Raw genomic sequence first — 26,903 nt, forward strand, 5'->3', positions numbered from 1 at the left:
AGGATGTTTACATATTCTTATTTCCTGGATCCAATTAGATAGAAACGTAATAATACAATTCCTTGTTCTTGGACTAAGATGGTTGTAAAAGGCAAGTAAATGTACACGGTTAGGAATTTTGTCTCTCCTCTTCGAGGCAAAAAGATTTTATTGGATTGTCATGGTGTATTTTCTATGTTTTTCTATTTTCATATTCTGGTTTCTCTGGAACATAGAGTTGATATTTGAAAAGAATATACTCTACGTGTGTCATCACACAGATAGTATATATTAGATTTATTGACATTAGGTCATTACCTTTCATATTTTGGATGAAATAGCATTCTAATAGTTGCTCATTTTTCCACATATTAATTAGATTTTTAACTAAGTCTATTCTTACAATGATTAACATATTTCCCTTCATAGCTAGATGAATATCCAGTCAGTGTCCCAAATTTAATCATGAATGTGAGTCATAGAGTGAATATGAATAAATCACGGAGCTAGAAATAGACTTCTTCTCAGTGCAATTTAAAGGGAACGCCCAAAATCTCAAAGTTTTAACACAAGTCCTGATAAATCCAGGATTTGAGATGTTGGTCTACATTCATTTATTTCACTCACTCAGCCTGTTCTCTTTTATAAAGATTAGGAATCATTTTTCACAATTTTCTTTGGCTGCCACAATATTATTTTGTCATCAGTAACCCCGAAAACACAAATGCAAGCCCTATTTTTCTTTTTTAAAATGTGTGTTAGTTATCTTGAAGAACTTATTTATGAGAAAGATAGGAGGAGAGAGAGAAAGAACCAGACATCACTCTGGCACATGTGCTGCTGGGGATTGAACTCAGGACCTCTTGCTTGAGAGTCCAATGCTTTATCCACTGTGCTACCTCCCTGATCACTGTATTAGTCATTTTGAATTAGTGAGTTAATAGTAGATAAGTGTTATAAAATTACAGGGACATAACTCCATGCCATACCTACCACAAAAGTTCTGTATCCTCCCACCTCCCCCTCCAGTGATAACCACCACACCACAGCTCTCATGAAGACAATTTGCAATGTGGCTCCTTTTTTTTTTTTTTTTCAATTTCATGTGTTTCAAGTGTCTGTATTCTGTATATATATATATATGGAAGACACCATAAGCAGTTGCCTTTAGTCTCTTCACTTACTTCTCAAAGTAAATATTTGGGAGCTACTTTCTGCCCTGATCCAGCTTTCTAGTCTGATTCTCAACTCTTGACACCATCTTCCCAGACAATACTTTTAGTCCACCTGCATGTCAGATATCAGACTCGGGCAAAAATTACTGAAGTCATAAGCCCCTGGGGTCATACCAACAATAGATTGCCTAGCTTCTTCCCTGCACGAAGACCCTTAATTTCATGTGCTCCATTCCTACATTTGGGTGCCCGTTTATCGAACAGTTTTCTGTATATCTTACTGCCTTTTAGCCACCAAGCTGCAGATGCTACCGTAACACCGTCCTGACCCCTCTGGGCAGATGACCTCACTGAGTGTCCTGGAATCGCACCTCTCCAGAACCCTACTCCACTGGGGAAAATTAGAAACAGGCTGGGAGTATGGCTCAACATGCTGGTGTCCATGTTCAGCAGAGAAGCAACTACAGAAGCCAGAACTCCCACCTTCTGCTCCCATAAAGAATTTGGGTCCATCCACCCAGAGGGATAAAGAACAGAGAAGCTTCCAGTGGAGGGGATGAGACATGGAACTCTGGCAGTGAGAACTGTATAGAATTGTAGCCCTCTTTTCGTACAATTTTTACAATTTTGTTAATCATGATTAAAATTTACTAATGAAATTATATATATATATATATATATATATATGTATATATATACCCTGTCCTCTGAGTTAAAATGACTACCTCCTGTTTTTCAAAATGCGAGTTAATTCATACATTTTTCTTATTTCTTTTCAATTTTTCTAGGTATCTGGATCATATTTTTAGGTCTGAATTGATTGTTCTAATGCGAGGGAAATACTGCTGTTTTGCTTGATACTGTGTTGGGCATTAACGATACTCTAACAATCACTAGCCCATTATTATGTGTCTTTTGCCAATGGATAAAGGTTTCTTATTCATATTTTGGAAAAAAACTTAAGTAACATAATAGGAGAAATGAATAAATCTGAATAAACTGTCTATTCTCATTTTATTTTTTTTAAATAAATAGTTCTTTTTAATTTTTTTTATATTTTTCCCTTTTGTTGCCCTTGTTTTTATTATTGTTATTGATGTCGTTGTTGTTGGACAGGACAGATAAAAATGGAGAGGAGGGGAAGACAGAGAGGGGGAGAGAAAGACAGACACCTGCAGACCTGCTTCACCACCTGTGAAGCGACTCCCCTGCAGGTGGGGGAGCCGGGGGCTTGAGCCTGGGGCTTAGGCCAGTGCTTGTGCTTTGCGTCACATGCGCTTAACCCGCTGTGCTACCAGCCAACTCCCCTCTCATTTTCTTTATCATCTGAACCCTGGCCCCCAACTAGGAAGAGACTTGCTTTTATCCGGCAGGGTTCTGAGCATCAGGCTAGACACATTGAATATTGAAACCAGTGAAGAAATAGATTATTGTTCTCTAGTGTTTCTTTTTAATTTTTTTAACCTTGGGATGGGAATTGATGCTGGTAACAATACAGTGGTTTGCTAGATATCGTGTTAAAGAAAGGAGGCCAACTTGGCAGGACGTGGTTTTCTTCAGTGTGTATAGCCGATGCTTAAGGAGACGTGTAGGGAGGAGCCTCGGTTCTGCAGCTCAGATAAAAAGATAGATCTTGAAGACCAAAGAGAGGATAAGTCACAGAGATGGAAGAGTGAAGGGCAAGAGAAACAAGATGGCTATACGCTTCTCTTTGGAGCGAATTAAAAATGGTCCATGGAGCTGAATAACTACAGGCAAACAGAAATCCAGGTCGGAGATGGAGAAAAACATACATGCTGACCGTGTTGATTTGGAAATCAGCAGAATGCCGGAAAACATTTTATAGTGGCAGCTCTCTGAAATTTGTATTAGAAGTCCTTTCAAGTTCCTTTCATTTTGTCCCAAAAGACACGGTGTCATCCTTTTGGTTGTGGGGTGGTGGCAGATTAGTGATCCACTGAGTGTGTGTTCCATAACTATCTATCCAGTTGTCGTCTGACGGACACTGAGGCTGCTTCCGTCCCTTGGCTATTGTGAATAAAGCAGCTATGAACTTAATGGTGCATATGTCCCATTGATTTAGTGTGTTAATGGACTTTGTATTCTTAGGAGTAATATTTTTGTATCCTAAAGTAAGGTAGCTCCACTTTTGCTTGAGGTGAATAATGCCTATTGAAGTAGGTAAGGACAGGAAAGACAACTATTGGATGGTTTAGTTCATAAGTGGAATATACTGGGGCCAGGAGGTAGCACAGCTGGTTAAGCACATACGTTAAAGTGCTTAAGGGCCTAGGTTTGAGCCCCTGGTCCCCACCTACATGGGGGAAGTTTCACGAGGGGTGAAGCAGGGGTTCAGGTATCTCTCTCCCTCTCTATCTCCACCTTCCTTCTCAATTTCTGGCTGTCTCTATCCAATAAATAAAAAAAGATAAACTTTAAAAACAAAAGTGGAATGTACTGAAACCCATCAACTTGCAAAAAAAGATAAAAACACATGTCAAACAGTCTCTAGGATTTTGTGAGAACTATAGTCATTGTCATTGGGAGATGGGGAAGGATTGAGAACTTTGGTAATATGTGCAGTGCAGAACTGTGCACATGTCATCATGTTCTGTTTTGTTTTTTTCTCCAGAGTTATGGCTGTAACTCAGTGTCTGCACTACAAATTCACTGCTCCTGGAGGCTATTCTTTTCCCTTTTGTTGCCCTTGTTGTTTATCATTGTTTTTGTTGCTGTTATTGCTGTCATTGTTGTTGGATAGGACAGAGAAAAATGGAGAGAGGTAGGGAAGACAGAGAGGGGGAGAAAAAGGTAGACACCTGCAGACCTGCCTCACCACCTGTGAAGTGACTCCCTTTTCATGCCAGTCCTTGCGCTTTGTGCCATGTGTGCTTAACCCACTGCGCCACTGCCCAGTCCCCCTTTTTATTACTTTAAAAAATTTACTTATAAAATGGAAATACTGACAAGGCCATAGGATAAGAGGGGAACAGCTCCACAAAATTCCCACTACCAGAATCCCATATCCCATTCCTTCCCTTGAAGTAAAAACAGGCAGAAAATGTGAGTTATAAGAAACAGTTGAACACAAGAGTGGAGAAACCCAAAATATTAGAGTAAGTTCACTTAATGGCCAGATAGACAATCTTTTTCAGCAGAAAGAAATCACACAAAGTGATTTTCCAAAGTTGCCAAGTATATGCACAGCTGTGATGATCTATAATGAGGATTCTGGAATGGTTAAGAAAAATGAACTCCAGTTTCTAGGATGTTTCTTTTCTGCTTTCCTAACACAACGTGACCCACTTGAGACTTACTGTTGTAGAGTGTGGTTAGAGCCCTTCCAGCTCACCACATGCCGGCAGTTCAAAGACAACAAACAGTCACTCGCTTCAAGATTCTGCAAAGCAAACGTCAAAGAAAGCTCAAGCTTTTAATATTCAGGTATTTTTATTTTATTATTTTTATATTTTTAAATTACAGAATTACATGTCGATGGGGTTTGAGTCCACACCATTCCTACCACCAGAGTTCTGAGTCTTTATTCTCCTCCCTGCAATCCACCACAGTTCCCCTAAGGTTTCAGACATGGGCCAACCATCTTCTCTACAACTATCGGTCCCCATTTACACATAGTTGCCCCTTCTTTTTCTGATTCAATCCTCTCTTTCCCTCTAAGCCACTCATAACTTCCTCCATATGTCTCTCTTTTTCCTTCACTTTCTCTGGGTGCTGATGGAGCTGGAGGGCAGAGTCCTCTTATCTTCATCCTGTCACTTCTCCCCGGCTGGGAGTCTGGATCAAGGTTGCTTATGGGGAGAGCAAAAGGTAGGCATCCTAACATCTGTAGCAGCTTCTCCATTGAGCATGGGTGTTGACAGGTCGATCCATACTCCCAGCCTGTCTCTGTCTTTCCCTAGTGGACCAGAGCTCTGAAGAGGAATACTCAAGTATTTTTAATACTGAGGCCCAAACTGTCTATCAGCTCTATTTCATTCATTCTCCACCAAATTCCACCTCCATACCAACTATCACCTTCTCTGTGAAACCCTGCTATTTTCTCAGACTGAGGTCATTCCTCTGAATGCTAAGAATTTGCAAATAAAATCTGCTTATCAGTATCTCAGATTTTATTGTCTATATTCCTGTTTCTCCTACTAGGTTGAGTACGACATTCTAGCCAAGACTGCCTTAGCAGAGCTAAACACTCTTTGCACTAGTTGATGAAGCATATGCCCCACTCACTATGACATTATTTCTAGAGCTGCCTCCCTACACCAAGCTGTAGCTTTCTGAGGGGAAGAGGTAATTTTTTTCAGTCTTTGCCCATAGTAATAAAATTTTTTTAAAAAGGCAAAATGAGCTGGGCCCATCTCATCTGTCATGAATCTGTCATGTGCAAGATGTGTACTAAACTCCCGATGATTTTGAAAAAGTTTCAAACTTTTAAAATTTCAATTAAGGGGGTAGTTAGCATAATGGTTATGCAAGTAGACTCTCAAGCCTGAGGCTCCAAAGTCCAGGTTCAATTATCTGTACCACCATAAGCCAGAGCTGAGCAGTGCTATGGTTAAAAAAAAGAAAAGGAAAAAAAAAAAGGTGGGGAGAGAGAGAGGCAGGCGGTGGCACATTTGGCTAAGCACACGGAGTACTAAGCACAAGGACCTGCCAGAGAATGTGTTCAAGCCCCCAGCTCCCCACCTGCACAGCGATGGCTTCACAAGCTGCAAAGCAAGTCTGCAGGTGTCTTTTTTACTCTCTCCCTGTGTCCCTCTCCTCTTTCAACTTTTCTCTGTCCTATCCAATAAAATGGAAATAAAATAAAATAAAAAAAGGTGGCCAGGGGCAGTGGATTCATAGTACCAACACTGAGCCCCAGCCATAATCCCTGAGACAAAAAAAAAAAAAAAAAAAGATTGAATGTGTAAGTGTATGTATTTCTGCAATGTGACACTGACCCTGTCATTTGGAAAAGAGTTAGCATCATATCACAATTTCAAAATGAAAAATAAAATGTGTGGTTTGTGTCTAAGTCCTTCTGCACAAGAGTGCACACTGTTTGCATCTGCAGTGGTTATTTGTGTAGATGGAGGCGACTCTGCCTAAGACCACAAGGTGCCTTCTGACATTCCTCTTGCATGGTGCCTGCAAATGAGGCTGTGCTGAGAGACTCATCATCTGCGTGGACCAGCACATGCTACAGCTGAGATGCCAGAGTAGGAGAAAGTCAGATATTGGGAGTATCCAGAACCTGGTGGCTGAAGAGAGACTTAACATACAAAGCCAAACAAATTGTTGACCCATCATAGACCTAAAGGCTGGAATAGTGCAGATGAAGAGTTGGGGGTCTCCCTTTTGTAGAGAGCTAGTAGAGAGAGACAGGCTGGGAGTATGGATCCACCTGCCAATGCTCATGTTCAGCGGGGAAGCAATTACAGAAGCCAGACCGTCCACCTTCTGCATCCCACAATGACCCTGGGTCCATATTCCCAGAGGGATAAAGAATAGGAAAGCTGTCAGGGGAGGGGATGGGACATGGAGAACTGGTGGTGGGAACTGTGTGGAGTTGTATCCCTCTTATCCTGTGGTTTTTGTCAGTGTTTCCTTTTTATAAATAAAAATTCTTCTTCTTCTAGTGTTTGCCCTTCTTCCGTAGCCAGTCAATAGCATCAGGTTGAGCCTGATGTAAATTTTCGAGACCTCCTTTGAATCTGGAGATTGGGTGCATTGGATTGACCTTCCTGTGGTGCATCTCGTGAGTACCCATTCATTGGGGAAACTGACGATCCTTCCTAGCCGACTGAATCCACACAGATCCCAGTCACTTTCAAAGCCAGCAACAATAAATAAAAATAAGAATAAAAAAAAGAAAGTCAGATATTTGACTCCTACTATTCAGTAAGTACTTACTTAGGTATTACTAAGGGGAGAGATATTAACATAGGCAAATTTTGACTGTGAAATCATTCAATCAATCTGTAGAATAGATACAGGGTATATTGTGCATTGTCTACTAACTTGGTTAGTGAAAGCCAAATGAGACACAGTGCGTATTCAAATTATTTAAATGTGCTAAAGCACTTTAATCTAAAGTCATTATATTAATTATTTCATATATAATAAAGCTGTGTTATCACAATAAAGTGACATTAACTTCCACACTATCATCAACTATTGCAATTTTAGTTATAGCATATACTTCAATTAACCATTTGCAGATTACTTGGAAATAATTTATCTTTGGTCTTTTTAACAACAGGGAAGATAAAAACACTTTGTTGCTTTGTTTTTCCATCTATATAATTTCTAGGGCTCTACTTTCTGCCTGGTACATGATCATTTCTAAATTGAAGGAGTGGCTAACTTATGGATAGTACTTGGACTAGGCAGAAATTTTGATTCAATTTGCTCTACTTCTATTCTTCTTCTTCTAGCGTTTGCCCTTCTTCCGTAGCCAGTCAACAGCATCAGGTGGAGCCTGATGTAAAGTTTCGAGACCTCCTTTGAATCTGGAGAGGTGGCAGTCGTTGACTATGTGGGTCATAGTTTGTCTGGAGCCGCAGGGGCAGTTCGGGTCATCTCTGGCTCCCCAGCGATGGAACATAGCGGCGCACCGGCCATGGCCTGTTCAATAGCGATTGAGGAGGGCCCAATCATAACGTGCTAGGTCAAAGCCGGATGGTTCCAGAAATTATCCTCATGGAGGAGTATAATTTGGAATCGACCAAGTGGACATGGGGGCTACGGAACCATACTGGGGCACAGTATTCTGCAGTTATTCAAAGGATCACAGTACTGATTTGATGTAAATATTAAATAGCGTAGGAGCCAGAACAGAGCCCTGGGGGAGGCCACTTGAGACAAGTCTCCATCTGCTAGACTTGTCACCCAGATGTACCCGGAATCTTCTGTTTTGGAGAAGAAACGATATAGTGTTGGGCACCCATGGAGGCAGGCATCTTAAGATCTTGGCTAGGAGACCACGGTGCCAGACCGTGTCATAGGCTGCTGTGAGATCAACAAAGACAGCACCCGTCTTTAAATTCTTCTGGAATCCATTTTCAATGTAAGTTGAGAGGGCCAGGGCTTGTTCGCAGGTAGATCTTCCTGGGCGGAAACCAGCTTGGGTAGGTGATAGGAATTTCTCTGTAAGAGGAGAAATACGTGACAGAAGCAGCCTCTCAAGGAGTTTGTAACACACGGAAAGGAGAGAAATTGGTCTATAGCTGGCGGCCAGTGTTGGGTCTTTCTTTGGTTTCAAAACCGCTATAATCTTCGCACGATGCCAAACTTTGGGCATAGACTCAGATACCAAGATGTGGGACAGGAATGAAGCGAGCCACTTCTTTGCCGCGGGGCCCAAGTTAAGAATGAGTTCTGGGGTGATGTTATCATAGCCAGCAGCTGTTCCCGGTTTAACCCTCTTCAAAGTGTCTTCCAGTTCAGACAGTGTAAAGGGAGAGAGTTTTGGAGATGGACAAGATAACCGGAAGTGGGATGACCACTCGTGGGAAATTTCTCTTTTCCAGACTGGGTCGATCTTAGCACGTCCAACTTGAGTTAGGTGACTGGCCACTAAGTTTGGAGATACGGGAGGATGGGAGACGGGAGGAAACTTTTTCAAGGAAGTTCATCTACGCCGATGACATCTGCTGTGCAACTCAGGCATCAAAGTTCGACATCCTCGAGCAAACACTCACGAAAGACATGTCTCTGATATCTGATGACTGTAAAAAATGGCGACTAATCCCTAGCACCGCAAAAACGATATCATCTGTTTTCCATCTACACCATGCCTCGGCCTCGCGCGAGCTTAATGTGCAGCTTGGCGATACGAGAATCCGGCATGAAGCCCAGCCAGTCTATCTTGGCGTTACTCTCGATCGCACCCTGTCATTTCAGGAACATCTCATAAAAACTGCAGCAAAGGTGGGCGCGAGGAATCACATCATTGCAAGACTGGCCAGCTCCTCATGGGGTGCGAGCGCTTCCACACTACGATCATCCTCTCTGGCATTATGCTATTCCACTGCAGAATACTGTGCCCCAGGATGGTTCCGTAGCCCCCATGTCCACTTGGTCGATTCCAAATTATATTCCTCCATGAGGATCATTTCTGGAACCATCCGTTCCACCCCGGTTCCATGGCTGCCAGTTCTTAGCAACATCGCCCCGCCAGATATTCGTCGGGATGCGGCATCATCTAAGTTCATTTCCCACGTCTACACTCGACCGGACCTGCCAATATACGCGGAGATCTTCACCCACCCTGTCCAACGCTTGACGTCTCGTCACCCAATCTGGTCCCCTACGCCTACACTGAACTTCTCTGTTCCAGACTCTTGGAAACAGAGTTGGCAGTCAGCCGAGATAAAGAACAAACCCCTCATCACAGACCCCTGCGAGCGTCAACCCGGCTTTGACCTAGCACGTTATGATCGGGCCCTCCTCCATCGCTATGGAACAGGCCATGGCCGGTGCGCCGCTATGTTCCATCGCTGGGGAGCCAGAGATGACCCGAACTGCCCCTGCGGCTCCAGACAGACTATGACCCACAGAGTCAACGACTGCCACCTCTCCAGATTCAAAGGAGGTCTCGAAACTTGACATCAGGCTCAACCTGACGCTGTTGACTGGCTACGGAAGAAGGGCAAGTGCTAGAAGAAAAACAGTACTGATGACATACAGGACCTGAGAGACAAAAAAGTGCTGTCAGATCAGTTTTACTTCCAGGTCTACTAATTTTCTTCAGGGAGTCTTCATGCTTTTGTTTCTAGAACCATCCTTGAACAGTGAGGATCCCAATGAGAGTTTATAAATTACATCAATTGTATTGTAAGATTAAGCTAAGAAAGTTAAAAAAATATGCTATCATCATTCCATTGAGAGACAACTCACTACATGTCAATGCAAATGTTGCTTTTGTGAAAACTGCCACAAATTCCAAAACATAAAATATGAGTAAGAGAATGATACTGTTGAGGCCAGGTGGTGTCGCACCTGGTTGAGTGCACATATTATAATGTGCAAGGACACGGGTTCAAGCCCTTGGTTCCCACCTGCAGGGGGAAAGCTTTGCAAGTGGTGAAACGGGACTGCAGGTGTCTCTCTGTTTCTCTTCCTATCTTCCCCTTCCCTCTTGGTTTCTGGCTGTCTCTATCCATCAAACAAATAAAAATAATTTTAAAAAGTAAAAAAAATGAATGATATTGAGAATAGTTTGTCTGTCATATGTGACTATATCAATTCCAGGATAACAAAATTCTCTAATAGGAGTGGGAGTTCAGAGTCAGACATGTTTAACTAAAGCTTAAACACTTTACTTTGTGTGTAATTAAGGAGATAGGTTTTTGATGTTTTTTTCTTAACATTTTATTTATTTTTTAATACAGAGAGAGGAAAGAGAGACCAGAGCACTGCTCAGCTCTGGTTTATGGTGGGGCTGGGGATTGAACCTGGGACCTTGGAGCCTCAGGCATGAAAGTATCTTTGCATAACTATTATGCTGTCTCCCAGCGCCAAGGAGACAGATTTTAATCTGTAAATACTCTGAGTGGTAACGTGACATCTAAGAAAACTTTTTAAATGGTTGCTTATGGTTTCATTATTGGTGGAAATAAAATTCTTCCCAGAATGTCAATAAGTCTAAAAAAAGAACTCCTATCCTCATAGAAGTAGATATTAATAACAAATGTTTGTCGTGGAAATCATTCAGATCAACACTATGAACTGAACATTTCTTATTCATGTCTGATTTAGTTTTTATTTCTTTTATTTCTTTATTTCAAAACAACTTGTGTTTTGAAACACTAGATTTTTGGTGTTCAAAATGGATTATCAAACCCTTGCTAAACAGAAGAGAAATGAATATCAAGATAAAAACTATCAATGTGTTTGACACCTAAAACACAATACTTAATATTGCTAAAGAAGTTTCTAACGCCAGGCTTTCTCCTACTTAGTATCAGAAACTCTACTAATTGTCACTTTTGCCTCTGTGTGTGTGAAGTGCATGTGCCTTGTCTTCCAGGTACATTCCTTTGACTAGTGAAACTGTAGTAAGGTCTGTTTTTAAGGCTCAGCCCTTTGTTACAAGAATCCTTCTCCAGGGCAAAGGCTGGATATGTCAGAGGTTTTTCTTGGCTGCAGGCTGAGAGAGAAAAGGTGTATTGCCACGTGTCAATCACCCGTAACTCTGACATTCAGTTCTGGAGATTGTGCATGGGATAACTGGGATAAACTCAGTATCTTGCGGCATCCAAGAAATGTACCTGACATGATGACATTTGGACAATGACAGTCTGAAGCAGCCTTCCCCTGATGTTTCCCCCCGTTTAAGTGTGCTCTGATTTCTATCTATGTGATGTATAACCACCTATAACCAAAACATCTTTAGTCTTCCTTGTCTTTTTTTGATGTCATGCATAATTTTTCAAATAAACACTCCTTCAAGCTTGGGATGGACAGGGATATACACATGACACTGTCCTACTGGGGATGTCCTACGTGTGTCCCACCTGACCTCTTCTGACCAACTGTATGGGGGCTGGTTATAGGTGTTCTCTCTCCACTCTGGGACGCCTCTAATCTCAGGACCCTGGCAACTAGCTAAGGTTCTCTCCACCTGTGTATTCTCCATAAAATATCACTTTCTCGGGAGTCGGGAGGTAGTGCAGGTTAAGCTCACGGGGCGCAAAGCGCAAGGACTGGTGGCGTAAGGATCCGGGTTCGAGCCCTCTTGGCTCCCCACCTGCAGGGGAGTCGCTTGGCAGGCGGTGAAGCAGGTCTGCAGGTGTCTGTCTTTCTCTCCCCCTCTCTGTCTTCCCCTCCTCTCTCCATTTCTCTCTGTCCTGTCTGACACTGATATCATCATCAACAACAACAATAAAACTACAACAACAATGAAAAAACAAGGGCAATCAAAGGGAAAATACATATAAAAAAGATTAAAAAAAAAAAGAGAAAAGACTTCCCATAGTACCTTTTGCTTTCAAAAACCACACTTGATATTTCCCTCTGGGCGACTTGATGAACCCTGGTGGAATTCCTAGAAAGAACTCAGGCGGCAGAAAGAAAGGAAGGCTGACACCCAAAGGACTTACAGTTTGAGACATTACTGGAGACAGGTGTGCACATTTTCTTTTCTTCTTCTTTTATTATTTGTCTTGCAAGACCTGGGGAAAAAAACAACCAACCAACCAGACAAACACACAAAAAAAGAACCTGGCGATGGGGCAAGTCCCAGCAGCAAGAAAGAAGAAAGAATATTACCGGGCAGTGGCGCACTCGGATAAGCGCACACACAGCACTAAGCACCAAGGACCCACTACTCCAAGACCCAGGTTCGAATCCCCCGGGGTCCCTATACCTGCAGGGCGGTTGGGGTGGTGGTGAGCAGGTCCGCAGGTGCCCGTCTCTGTCTCTCCTTCTCGCTCCCTCCCCCCGTGCTGTCTAAATTTCTCTGTGTGTCCTAGTCCCCAATCTCAGAAGGTCGCGCTCGTTCGTGCGCCCGGGAGCGGCGGAGCTCCACCTGCCGCAGGGGCGGCGCCGGGGCCGCGGGGCTGGGCGCGCTGCTCCCGGGGAAGGCGGCGCGGCGCGGGGCGGTGCGGGGCGGTGCGGGGCGGTGCGGGGCGGTGCGGGGCGGTGCGAGGCGGGGCTCCGGGGCGTCCCGCCCCCCGGCTGGGTCACAATGTGCGGTTAGGGCGCCGGCCGGCCGGGCGGGGCTGTGCCGGGGCGGATCCGCGGGGCCGGGCCGGGCCGGGGCGGGGCGGGGCGGGGCGGGGCGGAAGAGGAGTTGCGGAGGGAGGGAAGGAGGGAGAGAGAGAGAGAGAGAGAGAGAGAGTGAGAGAGAGAGGGCGGGCGGAGGACAGCGCCATTCCGGCCGGCCCAGCGAGCCCGCAGGCGGCCGCTCCCTCCGTCCCCGCAGCCCGAGCCCGTGCGCGCACCCGCGGGGAGCCGAGCGCAGCCGCCCGGCCGGCAGGGAGCCCTCCCGCGGGGCCCCGGCCGCTCATGGCCCCGGGTCCCGGCCCCGATCCCCGCCCCGATCCCGGCCCCGGCCCCGACCCCGGCGCGGAGACCCGCTGAGCGGAGCTAGTGCGGCCGGAGCCCGGCGGGAGCCATGACCGTGGAGCAGAACGTGCTGCAGCAGAGCGCGGCGCACAAGGTGAGGAGCCCCCGGCCCCCGCCCGGCCCCCGCCCCCCGGCCCCCGCCCGGCCCCCGCCCGGCCCCCGCCCGGCCCCCGCCCGGCCCCCGCCCGGCCCCCGCCCGGCCTGTGCACAAAGATGCTTCTTCCTCGGGGGCCAGGCGAGGCCGGGTGTCGAAGAGCAAAGCTCACATCCCTGCACCGTCTGGCGCGTTCATTAAAGTTTATTCTCCACCTCTCTTAAGGGGAAAGAAAGAAAGGAAGAAAGAGAAAGAGAAAGGAGGGAGAGAGAGAGACAGAGACACACAGAGAGAGAGAGAGATCAGTCAGTGGCCAGTACTTCTCAGCCAGCGCCTTCCGGGGCCTGCCCTTTTGCCAAAAAAAAAAAAAGAAAAGAAAAGAAAAAAAAGAAAAAAAGGGGGTCTCCACCGGCATTGAGTTTTAGGTCCCCCCAGTTCCCATTTGTCAGGTGAACTACTCTGTGACAAGTAGACAGGGTCTGGGTGCTTCCTTTTCCTCGGTCCGTGTACTTTTCTTCCTTTTTTTTTTCCCATCGGGAAGTAGAAACTGACCCCTTAGAAAGGAAGCCTCGCTGGCCGTGCTTATGCCAGGCATCGGTGTCCCCTAAGTTTGACCTTGTTCACATGTCTTACCCTTTACTCCCGCCTCGGCTTGGCCACGCACTCTAGAGGGTCGCTCCCATAAGCAGACACACACACCGCGCGCACACACTCACACACACACACACACACACACACACACACACACACACTCACACACGCACACACACACACACCGCACACACACACACACACGCACACACACACACCGCACACACACACACGCACACGCACACACACACGCACACTCACACACACACTGCACACACACACACACACGCACACACACACACCGCATACACACACTCACACACACTCACACACACGCACACGCACACACACACACGCACACGCACACACACACACACGCACACACACACACACACACCACACACACACACCGCATACACACACTCACACACACGCACACGCACACACACACGCACACTCACACACACACACACTGCACACACACACACACGCACACACACACACCGCATACACACACTCACACACACTCACACACACGCACACACACACACGCACACTCACACACACACACACACACTGCACACACACACACACACACACCACACACACACACACACACACACACACACACACGCATCGCACACACACAAATACCCCCATGGCTGTCTGTGAAACTTCAAGTCTTTGAGGGGGAGTTAAGACAGATGCTCGTTTATTCTCGATTTTACTTTCAGAATTTCAAGTGCATGACCAAGGCTTGCACCAGGTCCTAAAGAGTTGGTTGGCTACGACATTTATTATTATTATTATCATCATCATCATTGTCATTTGTGGAAAAAGCACTTTGGGCAAACCAAGAAGGAAAAAAAAAATTGCTTTGGTCGTGTTGGAATTTGGGTGGGAACTAGGGTTTTCTGTGGACACACACCAAAGGTATTTGGTTTATTGGGGGGTGGGGAGGGGGGCACTGTGTATTGAGTGGCCACGCCCTGCTCCAGTTTTGACGTAGCATCTTACCTGTGCTTGATTGAAAAATATGACCTGCTGTCTGAAAGTATTCTGTGTGGCAATCCACAACCTGCTCTGTTATTATTTTTCTTAACAGCTCTTCTCATCTCTGGTTTTCATGCCTTGGGCATGAAAGACTTTTGCATAATCTTTATGCTGTCTCCCCTGCCCCAACATGCTAAATCTTTGTTTTGAGATGTGTTTTTTTTTTTAGAATTTTATGTTACTGTAGATAATTGGAGATGCTCAGGGATTTTAAGAAGCAAGGGCAATGTATCATTAGTTTTGACACTTTGGAAAGTGGTCTTTGCACTGTTTTGTGCTAGTTTCTAGGAAATTTGCAAGATGAAGGCAGATTACACTTTATAGTGAAATCATCTCAGTCTGAAACCATTTCTTTCCAATTTCCTTGATTCTGTTTTGAATAGCTTAAACTTTAGTTTTGGATGCTGAGTATGTAATCAAGTATTCACATTTAAGAACAGCACCTCATGACCACATGTATAGTAAGCACTATTTAATAGGCTTGCCACCAGCTTTTGTAGTGCTTGTTTTCTGTGTCAGATATTAATGCCTGTTTCAAAGTGAAAAAAAAAAAAAGAAGGTAGGTCTGGATTTACCACATCTCAAATCTGAACAGTGGCAAGAAGTTTGTGGGTTATTTTTAAGTTGATTTTGCTTACAGTACACTATTAACATAGAATCAGATATGCCTGGTTCAGCGGTATGCATTAATTGTGGAATCAAGAATCAAGTTACCAAAAGTGAGCTTGGCAATCATTCTCAGTTTACTAGTTCAGTGTTCCAATTCCTTAGTTTAATGAATCTTTCCATTCTACAAAGAGGAGGGGTAATTATTAATCCTGAATACTATAACATGATGGCATTAAAATATGCCATTTGGTAGTGAGATTTTGTAAAACAATATAATGCATGTTTTATGCTTCTACGATAGTTTTGCATGCTTAAAGACATTCAGACATATTTCCTTTTTAATGTACTATTTGCTACCCATATTTGAGAAACAATTCTATGACAGAAATGCCTTAAAGCAGCTATAGCAAACTGATTTAGCTTCACCAAGCCTGTAACTAGGAAGTGGATTTCAGAGTACTGACTAGGAAGTGACTCTCATGTTTTAGAAGAAACAAAAGTGAAACTTTGTTTTCACTTAGAAATTTTATACAGTATCCGGAAAATGAATGGTGTCTAGTTCATATTGCACAATCGAAACTTTAGCATATTTTCCACTCCCAAAATGTTTTAGGTAAGTAGATGTATCCCAGTGATTAGAATTATTTCACGTGACTGTCAAAATTATTTTGTCGTGCCCGAAAAATTTATGACTAGTAGTTACTCTTGAAACTAAAGTAACTTTTACAGAAGTTTTGTTTGCCCATAAAGTAGCTTGTTAGAATAATAGAAGGCAAGCGACTGTCATTTCTTTGCATATGTTCCTTGCTCCATAGTTTGGAAGTTACTGAAATGTAGTTAAACTGTAGAGAACTGCTTTCTTGAGGTGTAGGTAGTACAGGTGAGGGGCAGTTGGGGCCAATTAGCCAAAGTTAAATCAAAATGTACTTTTGAACATGCATATTCAATCTTTCTGCTTGCTGATCCTACCTAACTTTAGAATTCTCATTTCTTAGAAATTTAGCACATAGATTTAGATTTCAGGTGAGGGGTAATTTAGGGGTATATTAGAAACTTCCTCCCAAGCACCACATTAATTTCTAGAGTGACGTGATCTGGATACTAAGCACATCAGGTACATCTTGAATTTTATCAGACAGGCTGCTAAGGGCAGTACTTGGTCTTTTATTTATTTATTTATTCATTCTTTTTGTTGCCCTTTTTTTTTTTTAATTGTTGTAGTTATTATTGATGTCATTGTTGTTGGATAGGACAGAGAGAAATGGAGAGAGGAAGGGAAGACAGAGAGGGGGAGAGAAAGACAGACACCTACTTGGTCTATTTTATTTCCCCTAAAGATGTAGGACATTTCCCTGCCCATAGTAGATTTTCGCAAATATTTGATGAATTAAACGAGTGACTGTTTCCCAAAAGGAATGCAAGCACAGTAGTTATTTCATTCAGTAGTCCTGTAACTGAATCTTAAGATTTAACATCCTTGAGAAAGAAGGAAAGTTTGAAACTGGAAAAGTGTTGGAAAATGCAGTGTAGTGCAAAAACAGGATGGGAATTATATCTAAATTGGCCTCCTGTGACCTTGGGCAAGATAGTCACTGCCTCTGAATCTTATTTTAATACTCTAAAGTTCATATGATTAGACATGACCTGTTTGAGACGTCAGTGTGTAATAGAACTAAACATGAATTCTGGACCAGGAGGGTGAAATAAAACATAGAGACGGAAGGAACCATACCACTTTTCATTTAAGTCCTGTAGTTGAAGATTAGGTGGGGAATTTTTAAAATATTTATTTATTTTCCCTTTTGTTGCCCTAGTTTTATTGTTGTAGTTGTTGTTATTGATGTCGTTATAGTTGGATAGGACAGAGAGAAATGGAGAGAGGAGGGGAAGACAGAGAGGGGGAGAGAAAGACAGACACCTGCAGGCCTGCTTCACCGCCTGCCTGTGAAGCGACTCCCCTGCAGGTGGGGGCTTGAACCAGGATCCTTATGCCGGTCCTTGTGCTTTGCGCCACATGTGCTTAACCCACTGCGCTACCACCCGACTCCCAGTAATATTTTCTAGTTTAGGTATATTCTAAAGCTATAAAAATATATAGCATTTCAAAGGACAGTTAGAAGCCATTGCTAACATTCCATGAAATGGACATTCTTTCCATATGTAGTGTATGCTTTACTGAGATATCTTTAATAAGATACTCTTTGAGATTAAACATTTTTCTTATTATAAACATAAAGCAGATTTGAACAGCGAGACAGAGATCCAGACTCCTTTTGTGTCTCACCTAGTTCTTATTTCTACGCTACCTTTGTATCTGGGCATTTTAATAGATTCTCATCAGCTCAGTAAATACTTGATTCTCCTGAATAGATTCTCATCACTTCGAGTAAATACTTGCTTTTCTTCATTATTTCTTTGTCTAGTTCATGACCATTTGCAAAATTTGTTGTGGTCTCTGTCAATATTCTTAGTTCTCTTTTCACTTATTTTTTTTATTGCCTTAGCTGTGATTACAACATGCTACAAGGATTAATGTTATCAATCGTTTCGTTTATAGTTTCATTGTGATGTAGAGATGTCCTTATGGTCCTGATTTGTAAAAATGTTTAAAGTCAGACTTAGGTGTTGACTTTTATCAAATGGCATTTCTTTCTTTTTCTCTCCTTTTTCCCCCTTCCCTCCCCTCTCCTCCCCTCCCCTCCCCTCCCCTCCCCTCTTCTCCTTCTTTCCTAATAACTATGGTTATATTTTAAGGGGCTGGCCATGATGTACCCCATTAAGCACACACAGTACTAAGCTATTGTTATATTTTATGGGTCAACAGTAAGAACAGATAGCATGACATATTTACCATGTCCTATGTTTAAGAAATTGCACTAAGATTGGTTATAAGGTTTGCCTGAGTGTAGATAGTTTATTAAGTTAAGGTTAGTTTATAAAATTGTTAGAGAATTGTATTTTTCTCCTGGGGAACCATTTATGATAGGATTAGGCTAAAATACTCAGTTGGTAGTACTTCACTATTTAATCTTGTGGTTACTCGGGCTGCACCTCTCTGAGTCAAGTGTTTCTGTTTTTTTAATAGAAAGAGGCAGAGTGAAAGAGACCACAGACAACACTTTTAGACTCTTGCATTGAGGTGAGGGCTGGGCTCCAACCCTTGTTTCTTACATGGCGAAGCCTTGGACTAAGAGAGGTACCTTGTAACCCCAACTTTAATTGTATTATCCTTCTTCTGATTGTCTGTAGAGACAGGCAGAGAGGGAGACACATCACAGCCCTGATACTGCCTGCAGTTTGGGGGGTGGCCAGCCTGACATCTGCATTCCTAGTCCAATCTTTCCACCTCCTTCAGAGTCTTTTCAGTTTTATAAACTTTTTAAATATAAGTAAGTTTTTAATATGTTTTATAACTCTTTTATTTATTTATTTATTCCTTTTGTTGCCCTTGTTGTTTTATTGTTGTAGTTATTATTGTTGTCATTGTTGTTGGATAGGACAGAAAGAAATGGAGAGAGGAGGGGAAGACAGAGAGGGGGAGAGAAAGACAGACACCTGCAGACCTGCTTCACCACCTGTGAAGCGACTCCCCTGCAGGTGGGAAGCCGGGGGCTCGAACCGGGATCCTTCTGCTGGTCCTTGTGCTTTGCGCCACCTGCGCTTAACCCACTGCGCTACCGCCCGACTCCCTATGTTTTATAACTCTTTCAGAGTTTTATAAAAATGTTTGCTAGATTTAATTTTATTTAGGTGTCCATATATTTGCCTGGCATTTTTCTCTTAAATCTGCTTACATGTATATAGACCCTCTTATTTCTCTTTTGTTCCCAACAATATTTGCGAGCTGTTGATGTGTTTTGCTGCTCTTCCATATATTGCCTTTCCTTGTCTCACTTAGTACTCTTCTGTGTTGCTTAACAACAGTGGTATGGAGAGGAACACCTCCCTCCCTAGGCAGTTCTGTCCCCCCTGCGTGAACATCAGAGTGAAGTTCCACAGGCTGAATTCAGGGGTATAGCCTGGGAAACATTTAGATGACTGACTGTAGGGACTACCATTATGTGTGCTCTCTGCCGCGGACTGAAATGTAGTTTGTGGGAAATAACAAATCTCTCACTAGCCTACTAAGCCGTGTCACACCTCATCTTTCAAGGTGTCTTGACATTTTAGTCCAACCTAGAAATTTAAGAGTGGGCCTAGGGAGACCGCATAATGATTACTGAGGCTCCAAGGTCCCAAGTTCAATCCCCTAGTACCACGGTAACGTAGAGCGCAGCTGTGCTCTGGCGTCTGTATGTTCATTCAGTAAAATATTAAAAAGAAAGAATAGGTTTTAGAAAGAGAACTTGAAGAGTGATCTTACCAAGTTCTCTAAAAGAAATACTTGATTTTTTAAATGATATTGATGAATTTAGGATTATAACTACTTTAACATTTTCTTTTTTAAAATGTTTTTATTTATTATTGGATAGAGTCAGAGAAATTAGAGGGGAGGAGCAGATAGAGGAAAAGAGAGACAGAGAAACACCTGCAGCCCTGCTTCACTGCTTGCAAAGCTTCCCCTCTGCAGGTAGGGACCAGGGGCTTGAACCTGCGTCCTCGTGCACTGCTATGTGAGCGCTTAACCAGGTGCGCCACTACCTGGCCCCTGCTTCTTAAGTTGTCTTTTCTTTTTCTTTATTATCTACTTATTTATTTATTGCCTCCCAGGGTTATCACTGGGGCTCGGGAGGCTATTTTTCTCATTTTGTTGCCCTTGTTGTGGTTATTGTTATTATTGTTATAGCTGTTGTTGTTGTTGGATAGGATAGAAAGAAAGGGAGAGAGGAGGGGAAGACAGAGAGGGGGAGAGAAAGACAGACACCTGCAGACCTGCTTCGCTGCCTGTGAAGCGACAACTCCCGCCCGCAGGTGGTGGGGAGCCGGGGCTCAAACCGGGATCCTTGTGCGGTCCTTGGGCTTTGTGCCATGTGCGCTCAAACCGGGATCCTTGTGCGGTCCTTGGGCTTTGTGCCATGTGCGCTTAACCCGCAGTGCTACTGCCCAGCCCTCTTAAGTTTTCTTTCATGGGTCCTATTCAGTTTATCATTTTCCTGTGGGACTCTTCGCTTCGTTTTCCTAGATAGTTGATAGTTTCTGATAATACTTACATATTGTGCTTTAAAATAGTGGTCACTGGTACTTACCTCAGCATATTGTCTATACCTCTTTAGGATGTAATGCTTTACAAAAATAATTCTGGATTTTCTTTTCATTTTATTTATTTACTTGGGGATAGAGATAGAGAAAGATGGAGAGAGAGGAGCACTGCTGAGCTCTGGTTTGTAGTGGTGCTGAGGGTTGGACCTGGGACTTCAGAGCCTCAGGCATGGAAATCTTTTGCATAACTATTTAAAACATTTTAATTACTTTATTGATGTTTAAAATAGAAAGTATTGGTAGTGGATTTTGTCTTGTTGCTGACTTTAAAAGACATTTCCTTTGGTATTGGATGCATTGTAAGGGATTTTTCCCATTTTGCTGCCTTTGTTACCCTTGTTATCATTATTATTATTGTTGTGGTTGTTGTTGGATACGGCAGAGAGAAATGGAGAGAGGAGGGGAAGACAGAGGGGGAGAGAAAGACAGACACCCGCAGACCTGCTTCGCCACTCATGAAGCGACTCCCCTGTAGGTGGGGAGTCAGGGGCTCGAACCTGGATCCTTATGCTGGTCCTTGAGCTTTGAGCCATGTGTGCTTAACCTGCTGCACTACTGACCAACCCCCGGCACTTCCTTTTTTAATGGCTTCTTCCTTGCCTCTGTTTTCCAGAGGCCTGATCCATGAAGGGCACCACTTTTCAGTCTTGACTGCTTAGAGGAAGGATAGTTAGAGGATTCTTCTAACCCTGATAGTACAACACACTTTGGCTCTCCAGTGTCATTGAACTGCTATCAACACTGACTTTGCATCTGTGACTTTTTCTTTCTCCTGCCAATCTAAGAGGCGAATATGGCACAAGAGACCGTGGTCATTGATTGGTATAGTATATGAAAGACTACATTGGACTTGTGGAAAGTCAGACATGCTATGCTACTGCGCATTGTGGCCACGTAGAGAGTGTGAAAGTTAAAATTACGAAAGGAACCTTTGCATTTATTTTTGGTGATGTGTATAGTCTTCTTGTTATATCTTGCATTATAAATATGACAAGAATTTTTCAAAGTTTTCTTTTTTGTCTCCCTCCCTTGATTATCTGTTTTAGTTCTGACCCCTTCCTTCCATCCTTCCTTCCTTCCTTCCTTCCTTCCCTCCTGGAATGACCCCCATCAGTGAGTATCCCGTGCCAGACAGAGACCTCCCTGTTTATGTGGGAGCCTATGGAATGTGGACGGAGGATATTCCCACATGCTGCTTCTGTTGTTTTGGTCTTTAGAGTCACAAATATTTTTCCATGGCCAATGACATTTCCCCTGCCTTTATTTATTTACTATCTATTTTTCAGCTGTGTTGGTATAGTTTGATCCGTGTCTTCCTGTGTAGCTGTATAAACAACTTTTCAGCCTATCTTCATAACTTTTGGTACTTGCTTCAGCTGTAGAACCCTGTGCCTCTTTCTGGACCTATTGCTTACATTTTACTTTTTATTTTTTTTTTGTTAGTGATTTCATAGTGTGTTATAAAATTGTAAGATTTCAAGGGTATCATTTCATGCCCATCCACGGTATATGTAAGTGGTCACTACCTCCACCAAAGTTCGTGTCCCCTTCGTCCTCTTCCCAGGCACCATAGTTGTCACAAAGTTCAACAGAAAGTTTACTTTCTTTCTTATTGCAAGTTTACTTGCTTTAAGCGTCTGTAGTGTACATAGGAGCAAAACCATCTGTTGTTCACCTCTTATTTCACTTCAGATCATACAAGCTCTTCTTTTTGATGGCAGAGTAGTGTTCCACTGACCGATATCCTGTGATTTCTCTGTCATTAGCCGTTTCAGTTGATTCTGTATTTGGGCTGTTGTAAGGAGTGCAGCTATGCACAGAGAGCTGCCTCGATCCCTTAGATTCAGGGCGTCGCCATCAGTATATGCCTAGAAGCCATATTGATGGATCACATAGAGGTGACAAGTGTTGCCAAGGATTTGGAGAAAAAGAGAATCTTGTTCTGGAAATGCAAACTGGTGCAGCCCCTAATGGAGGAACAGTATGGAGAATGCAGGCCTGCTATTTAAAACATTCCGAGGGTTGGACTGTTACAGTCTTAATAGAACTCAAGAATCCCAGATGATTGTTTCTGCACGTCATCAGTGGGCCTGACATGCTTAACTTTTCTTAAAGACTGAGAATACCTTTATTATTTGTGGAAAATGACTTGCAGAACTCCTGGGGGTTGACTTACTACACTCAGTTCAACTGGGGCAAAGTGTCTCTGAACACACTGGGTTTCTTTTGACTCAAATGTTCGTTTCCTCAAGTGCTCAGAAGGACATACTTTCCTGTAGTAAGTTGCATGTGTCCTGCCTCAGACTTTTCATGACTGACTTCTCTACGGAAACCCAAAGCTTGGGATGAAACCCAGTGGTGAGGCACAGATCCCTCCCCTGCCCCCTTCCTTCCGCAGATTTGAGGCAGGATTGTCAAACTGGGAGCTTTTGCAGACAGGTGTTAGTGGGGCCAGCCAGGAATGAATGACCACGAGTGGCCAGAGCTGTTGCTATGGGAAAAAAATTGGAAACTAGTTGTATACTCAGCTACATACAAGTGTGTGTGCGCCGTGATTCTCACGGGAATACATGCAGAATTAAACATCTCATTTTGTGGGAGTTACGGAAGCTAGTTTGGACTGGAAGTGTTGGGCTTGCTGTGGCCTCTTAGCTGGCAAGAAGGCTTCTGAAGTCTTCCCAGGAGGTTTTAGAGAAAGGTTTGGAATGGGGTAGGGACAAGGCAGAAAGTGGAAAGGAAGCTAGAAGCAGTCCACTGCTTCGGGTTTAAAATACCCATTGTTTGGAGGAACCGAGTACTCACTGCACATTTCTCCTGGTTCTGTGAGTGCTGTTTGTGTTTACTGTGGTGTCAGCCATGAGGTCCTCAGACCTGACTAGCTGATTTCTGTCTCGGCTCTGTCTGTAGGTTCTTGAGTGTTTGGGGGACCCAGGCTTCTGGTGATCTGGTGCAATGCAGTATTCTCAGGAGTTGGGGTCCTGAGTGGAGTTGTGGTGTGAGGCCTTGTGAGCACTGGTGTCGTTTCAGTGTTGTGTTAGGGGAACTCTGTCCTCGGGGGTCTTAATTTTTAGGTGGAATGGAATGTCTTTCTAAGCATTCTTGACTGTGTCTGTTTAGCTTAGGGAACCTGCCTTCATATCTGGTTTGCTGCAAGGGAGGTAACTAAGTAAAGTGCTCATGTTCCTCCGTTTCCTCCCATTTTTTAGGGTCTCAGGTCCTTCCATGGGCATGAGGGAGGGCCGGGAGATAGGTGAAGGCACGTCTGGGAGGCATCGGGAGCCTACTACTTATACTGATTTCTCTTCAACCACTTTTATTCTTCGGTTTTGCGTAGCTGCTCTGTATTAAGTTACAGGATTTTTTTGTCTTCTTGTGTTGTCAGTTCCTCTTCATTTCCCTTTTTGCTTCATTGACACATTGTAATGTTGATACTTCTATCTTTAAGAACGGCATTTTCTTTCTTTCTTTCTTTTTTTAATTACCTTTATTTATTGGATGGAGCCAGCCAGAAATCGAGAGGGTAAGGAAGATAGAGAGGGAGAGAGAAACACACCTGCAGCCCTGCTTCACCACTTGTAAAGCTTTCCCTCTGCAGGTGGGGACGGGGGCTCGAACCCAGGTCCTTGGGCATTGTAACATGTGCACTCAACCAGGCGTGCCACCACCCGGCCCCAGCATTTTCTTTCTTATGTTTTCTTCTAAACTTTGGGGATTATTTTTATATGTGTTTTGAGAAATCATGGTTAATATGAGATAAATAGCCTGTCATAATTAATTTATACTTCTGGATGGCATAATTTACAATCAGAACATAACCATTCTACTTTTGATTATCTTTTTTTATGTAGTTTATAGACCATTGAGATTTGTTCTGTGAAGCACATTTTTCTAGTGTGACTTTTGGCTTGAGCTGTTTTACAACTTTTTTTTTTGCACCTCCAGGGTTATTGCTGGGGCTCAGTGCCTGCCTGCACTACGAATCCACTGCTCCTGGAGGCCATTCCCCCCCTTTTGTTGCCCTTGTTTATCGTTGTTGTTATTGCTGTCATTGTTAGGACAGAGAGAAATTGAAAGAGGAGGAGAAAACAGAGAGGAGAAGAGAAAGACAGACACCTGCAGACCTGTTTCACCACTTGTGAGGCGACCCCCCTGCAGGTGGGGAGCCAGGGCCTCGAACTGGGATCCTTCCGTGGGTCCTTGCTCTTTGTGCCATGTGTGCTTAACCTGCTGCACTACCACCAGGCCCCCTACAACTTTTTTAATGATATGCTTTTAAATTTTTTTTGGTACTATCTTTATTTGTTGGATAGAGACAGCCAGAAATCGTGAGGGAAGGGGGTGATAGAGAGGGAGAGAGACAGAGAGACACCTGCAGCCCTGCTTCACCACTTGCAAAGCTTTCCACCTGCAGGTGGGGACTGGGGAGCTTGAACCTGGGTCCTTGCACATTGAAACGTGTGTACTCAGCTAGCTGCACTACCACCCGGCCCCTAATGATACCCATTCTTGAACAGAAATTCATTTTAATTTAGTCTCCTTTCATTATCTGAGTACTCACTTTGCTTCATAAAGATATTCTTTTGTTTACTTCTAATCTTTTTTTAAATCTTGTTTTGCCTTTGATATAGTCTTACCACCAACTGAACTTGAATTTTGCATATTTTTTGAGTAGGTGTTCAAAATCATTCTCCCTCCCAACCCAACTGCTTTATTGAAAAGTTCTTCCTCCTCACCAAAATTGCTGGTGACAGTATTATTATTTTTTTAAATTCTCTACTTGGGATTATTTTAAAGGAAAACAGTAGTCACTCACCCTTGAATTAAGGTCTCGTCATCATGCGTTCACTTGCATAAGTGGAATCCACACAAACACAATATGTTCTGTTGTATATTTGTTATGTCCTAAAATCTCAAAACTACAAAACTATACAATTTACAAGAGCTAGGTTAACTTAATTCGACAGATGGTAGTGTTTTGCAGAAGCTGACTCGGCACTTGTAACTTAGCCAAAAGAAATCAGTTTTAACATTGGGAGATTTTTATTACCAGTGTCGTCCACATGTTAACCACCACTTGATACTCTGATGAAAACTGTTGTCTTCAAGTAGTGTTCTTGGCAGATATGCCTCCATGTCTTTCGATCATAGCTCCTTTTTTTTTTTTTCTTTTTACTTTTGAGCTTAGTCAAGACATTATAACTATTGCCATGTTTCAATCAGAATGTTAAACTAAACAAGTTTTGTGATTTTGTGTAAAGCAGAATCTACTTGCTGTGAATAAGAAGCAACAACTATATCTTGCATTTCAGGTTGGTGCCAAATACATCTTTATTGTGAGAATCTGTGAGCGGGCCTGTCTTAGTGACTGCAGAATCCAAAGGGTGTGGTGGCTGTGCAGTGTGGTGGTTGCCTTGGGAGACCCCATGAGACAGTATGATTACAATGGAGTGACACTTGGTTTTTATTGTGGCTTCCTCCCCTAGGCATCTGTGGTGCTGCCAAAATTTCCCGGATCTGAAAGCACATCAAAATATGAGGGAGTTGGGGGCTGGGTAATAGCTCACATGGTAGAATGCACATTTTCAAAATGTACGAAGACCCAGGCTGGAGCCCTTGGCCATCGTGGATGGACGGACACTTTGTGCAAAGGGAAAGTTTCTCAAGTAGAGGTGTGGTGGGTGCAGTGCTACCTGTCCTCCGCCTCTTTCTCTGTCTTTCACCCACTCTCGGGGCGGGGTGGTGGTGAGGGAGAAGGAAACATGTATCTTCTTCCAGGAGTGTTGGAATCTGCAGACAAAGCTCTAGAAAAGGAACACAGCCGAATGCAGACAGAGCTGAGAAGTCCCTAGCTGGGAACCATGTCTGGGGCCCGTCAGCGCTTACTGTGTGAGCTTTCAGTATTTCGGTCCTTTAGTTTGGACTAGACAGTCAGGTCAGTTTGACTGCTAGTATAATCTTGAGTTTCTACTTGCCAGTAGATTTTTTTCAAGGTTTCCTCTGACTTTTTGTTTCCTCTTAAAGAGCTACTTTTGAGAAGATACTTGGGATGATTTCGATGCTCTTGGATTTATTGATGCTGTCTTTGTGGCCTAACGTGTGGTCTATCCTTGAGGATGTGTTAAAGAGCTACTTTT

General features: G+C 43.5%; 1 protein-coding gene across 4 annotated transcripts in view; it reads left to right on the plus strand.

The window, feature by feature from the left end:
• The first annotated feature begins 13,157 nt into the window (after positions 1 to 13,157).
• Positions 13,158 to 26,903, plus strand: part of USP25 (ubiquitin specific peptidase 25) — a 140,346-nt gene continuing 126,600 nt past the window's right edge. For all 4 annotated transcript variants that reach the window (XM_060172156.1, XM_060172157.1, XM_060172159.1 and 1 more), the window contains exon 1: positions 13,158 to 13,317. In XM_060172156.1, the coding sequence (XP_060028139.1) occupies positions 13,273 to 13,317 (45 nt within the window). In that variant the 5' untranslated portion in view covers positions 13,158 to 13,272. The remainder of the gene's footprint in view (positions 13,318 to 26,903) is intronic.

The sequence above is a fragment of the Erinaceus europaeus genome, chromosome 14, assembly GCF_950295315.1.
Source record: "Erinaceus europaeus chromosome 14, mEriEur2.1, whole genome shotgun sequence".
Lineage (NCBI taxonomy): Eukaryota > Metazoa > Chordata > Mammalia > Eulipotyphla > Erinaceidae > Erinaceus > Erinaceus europaeus.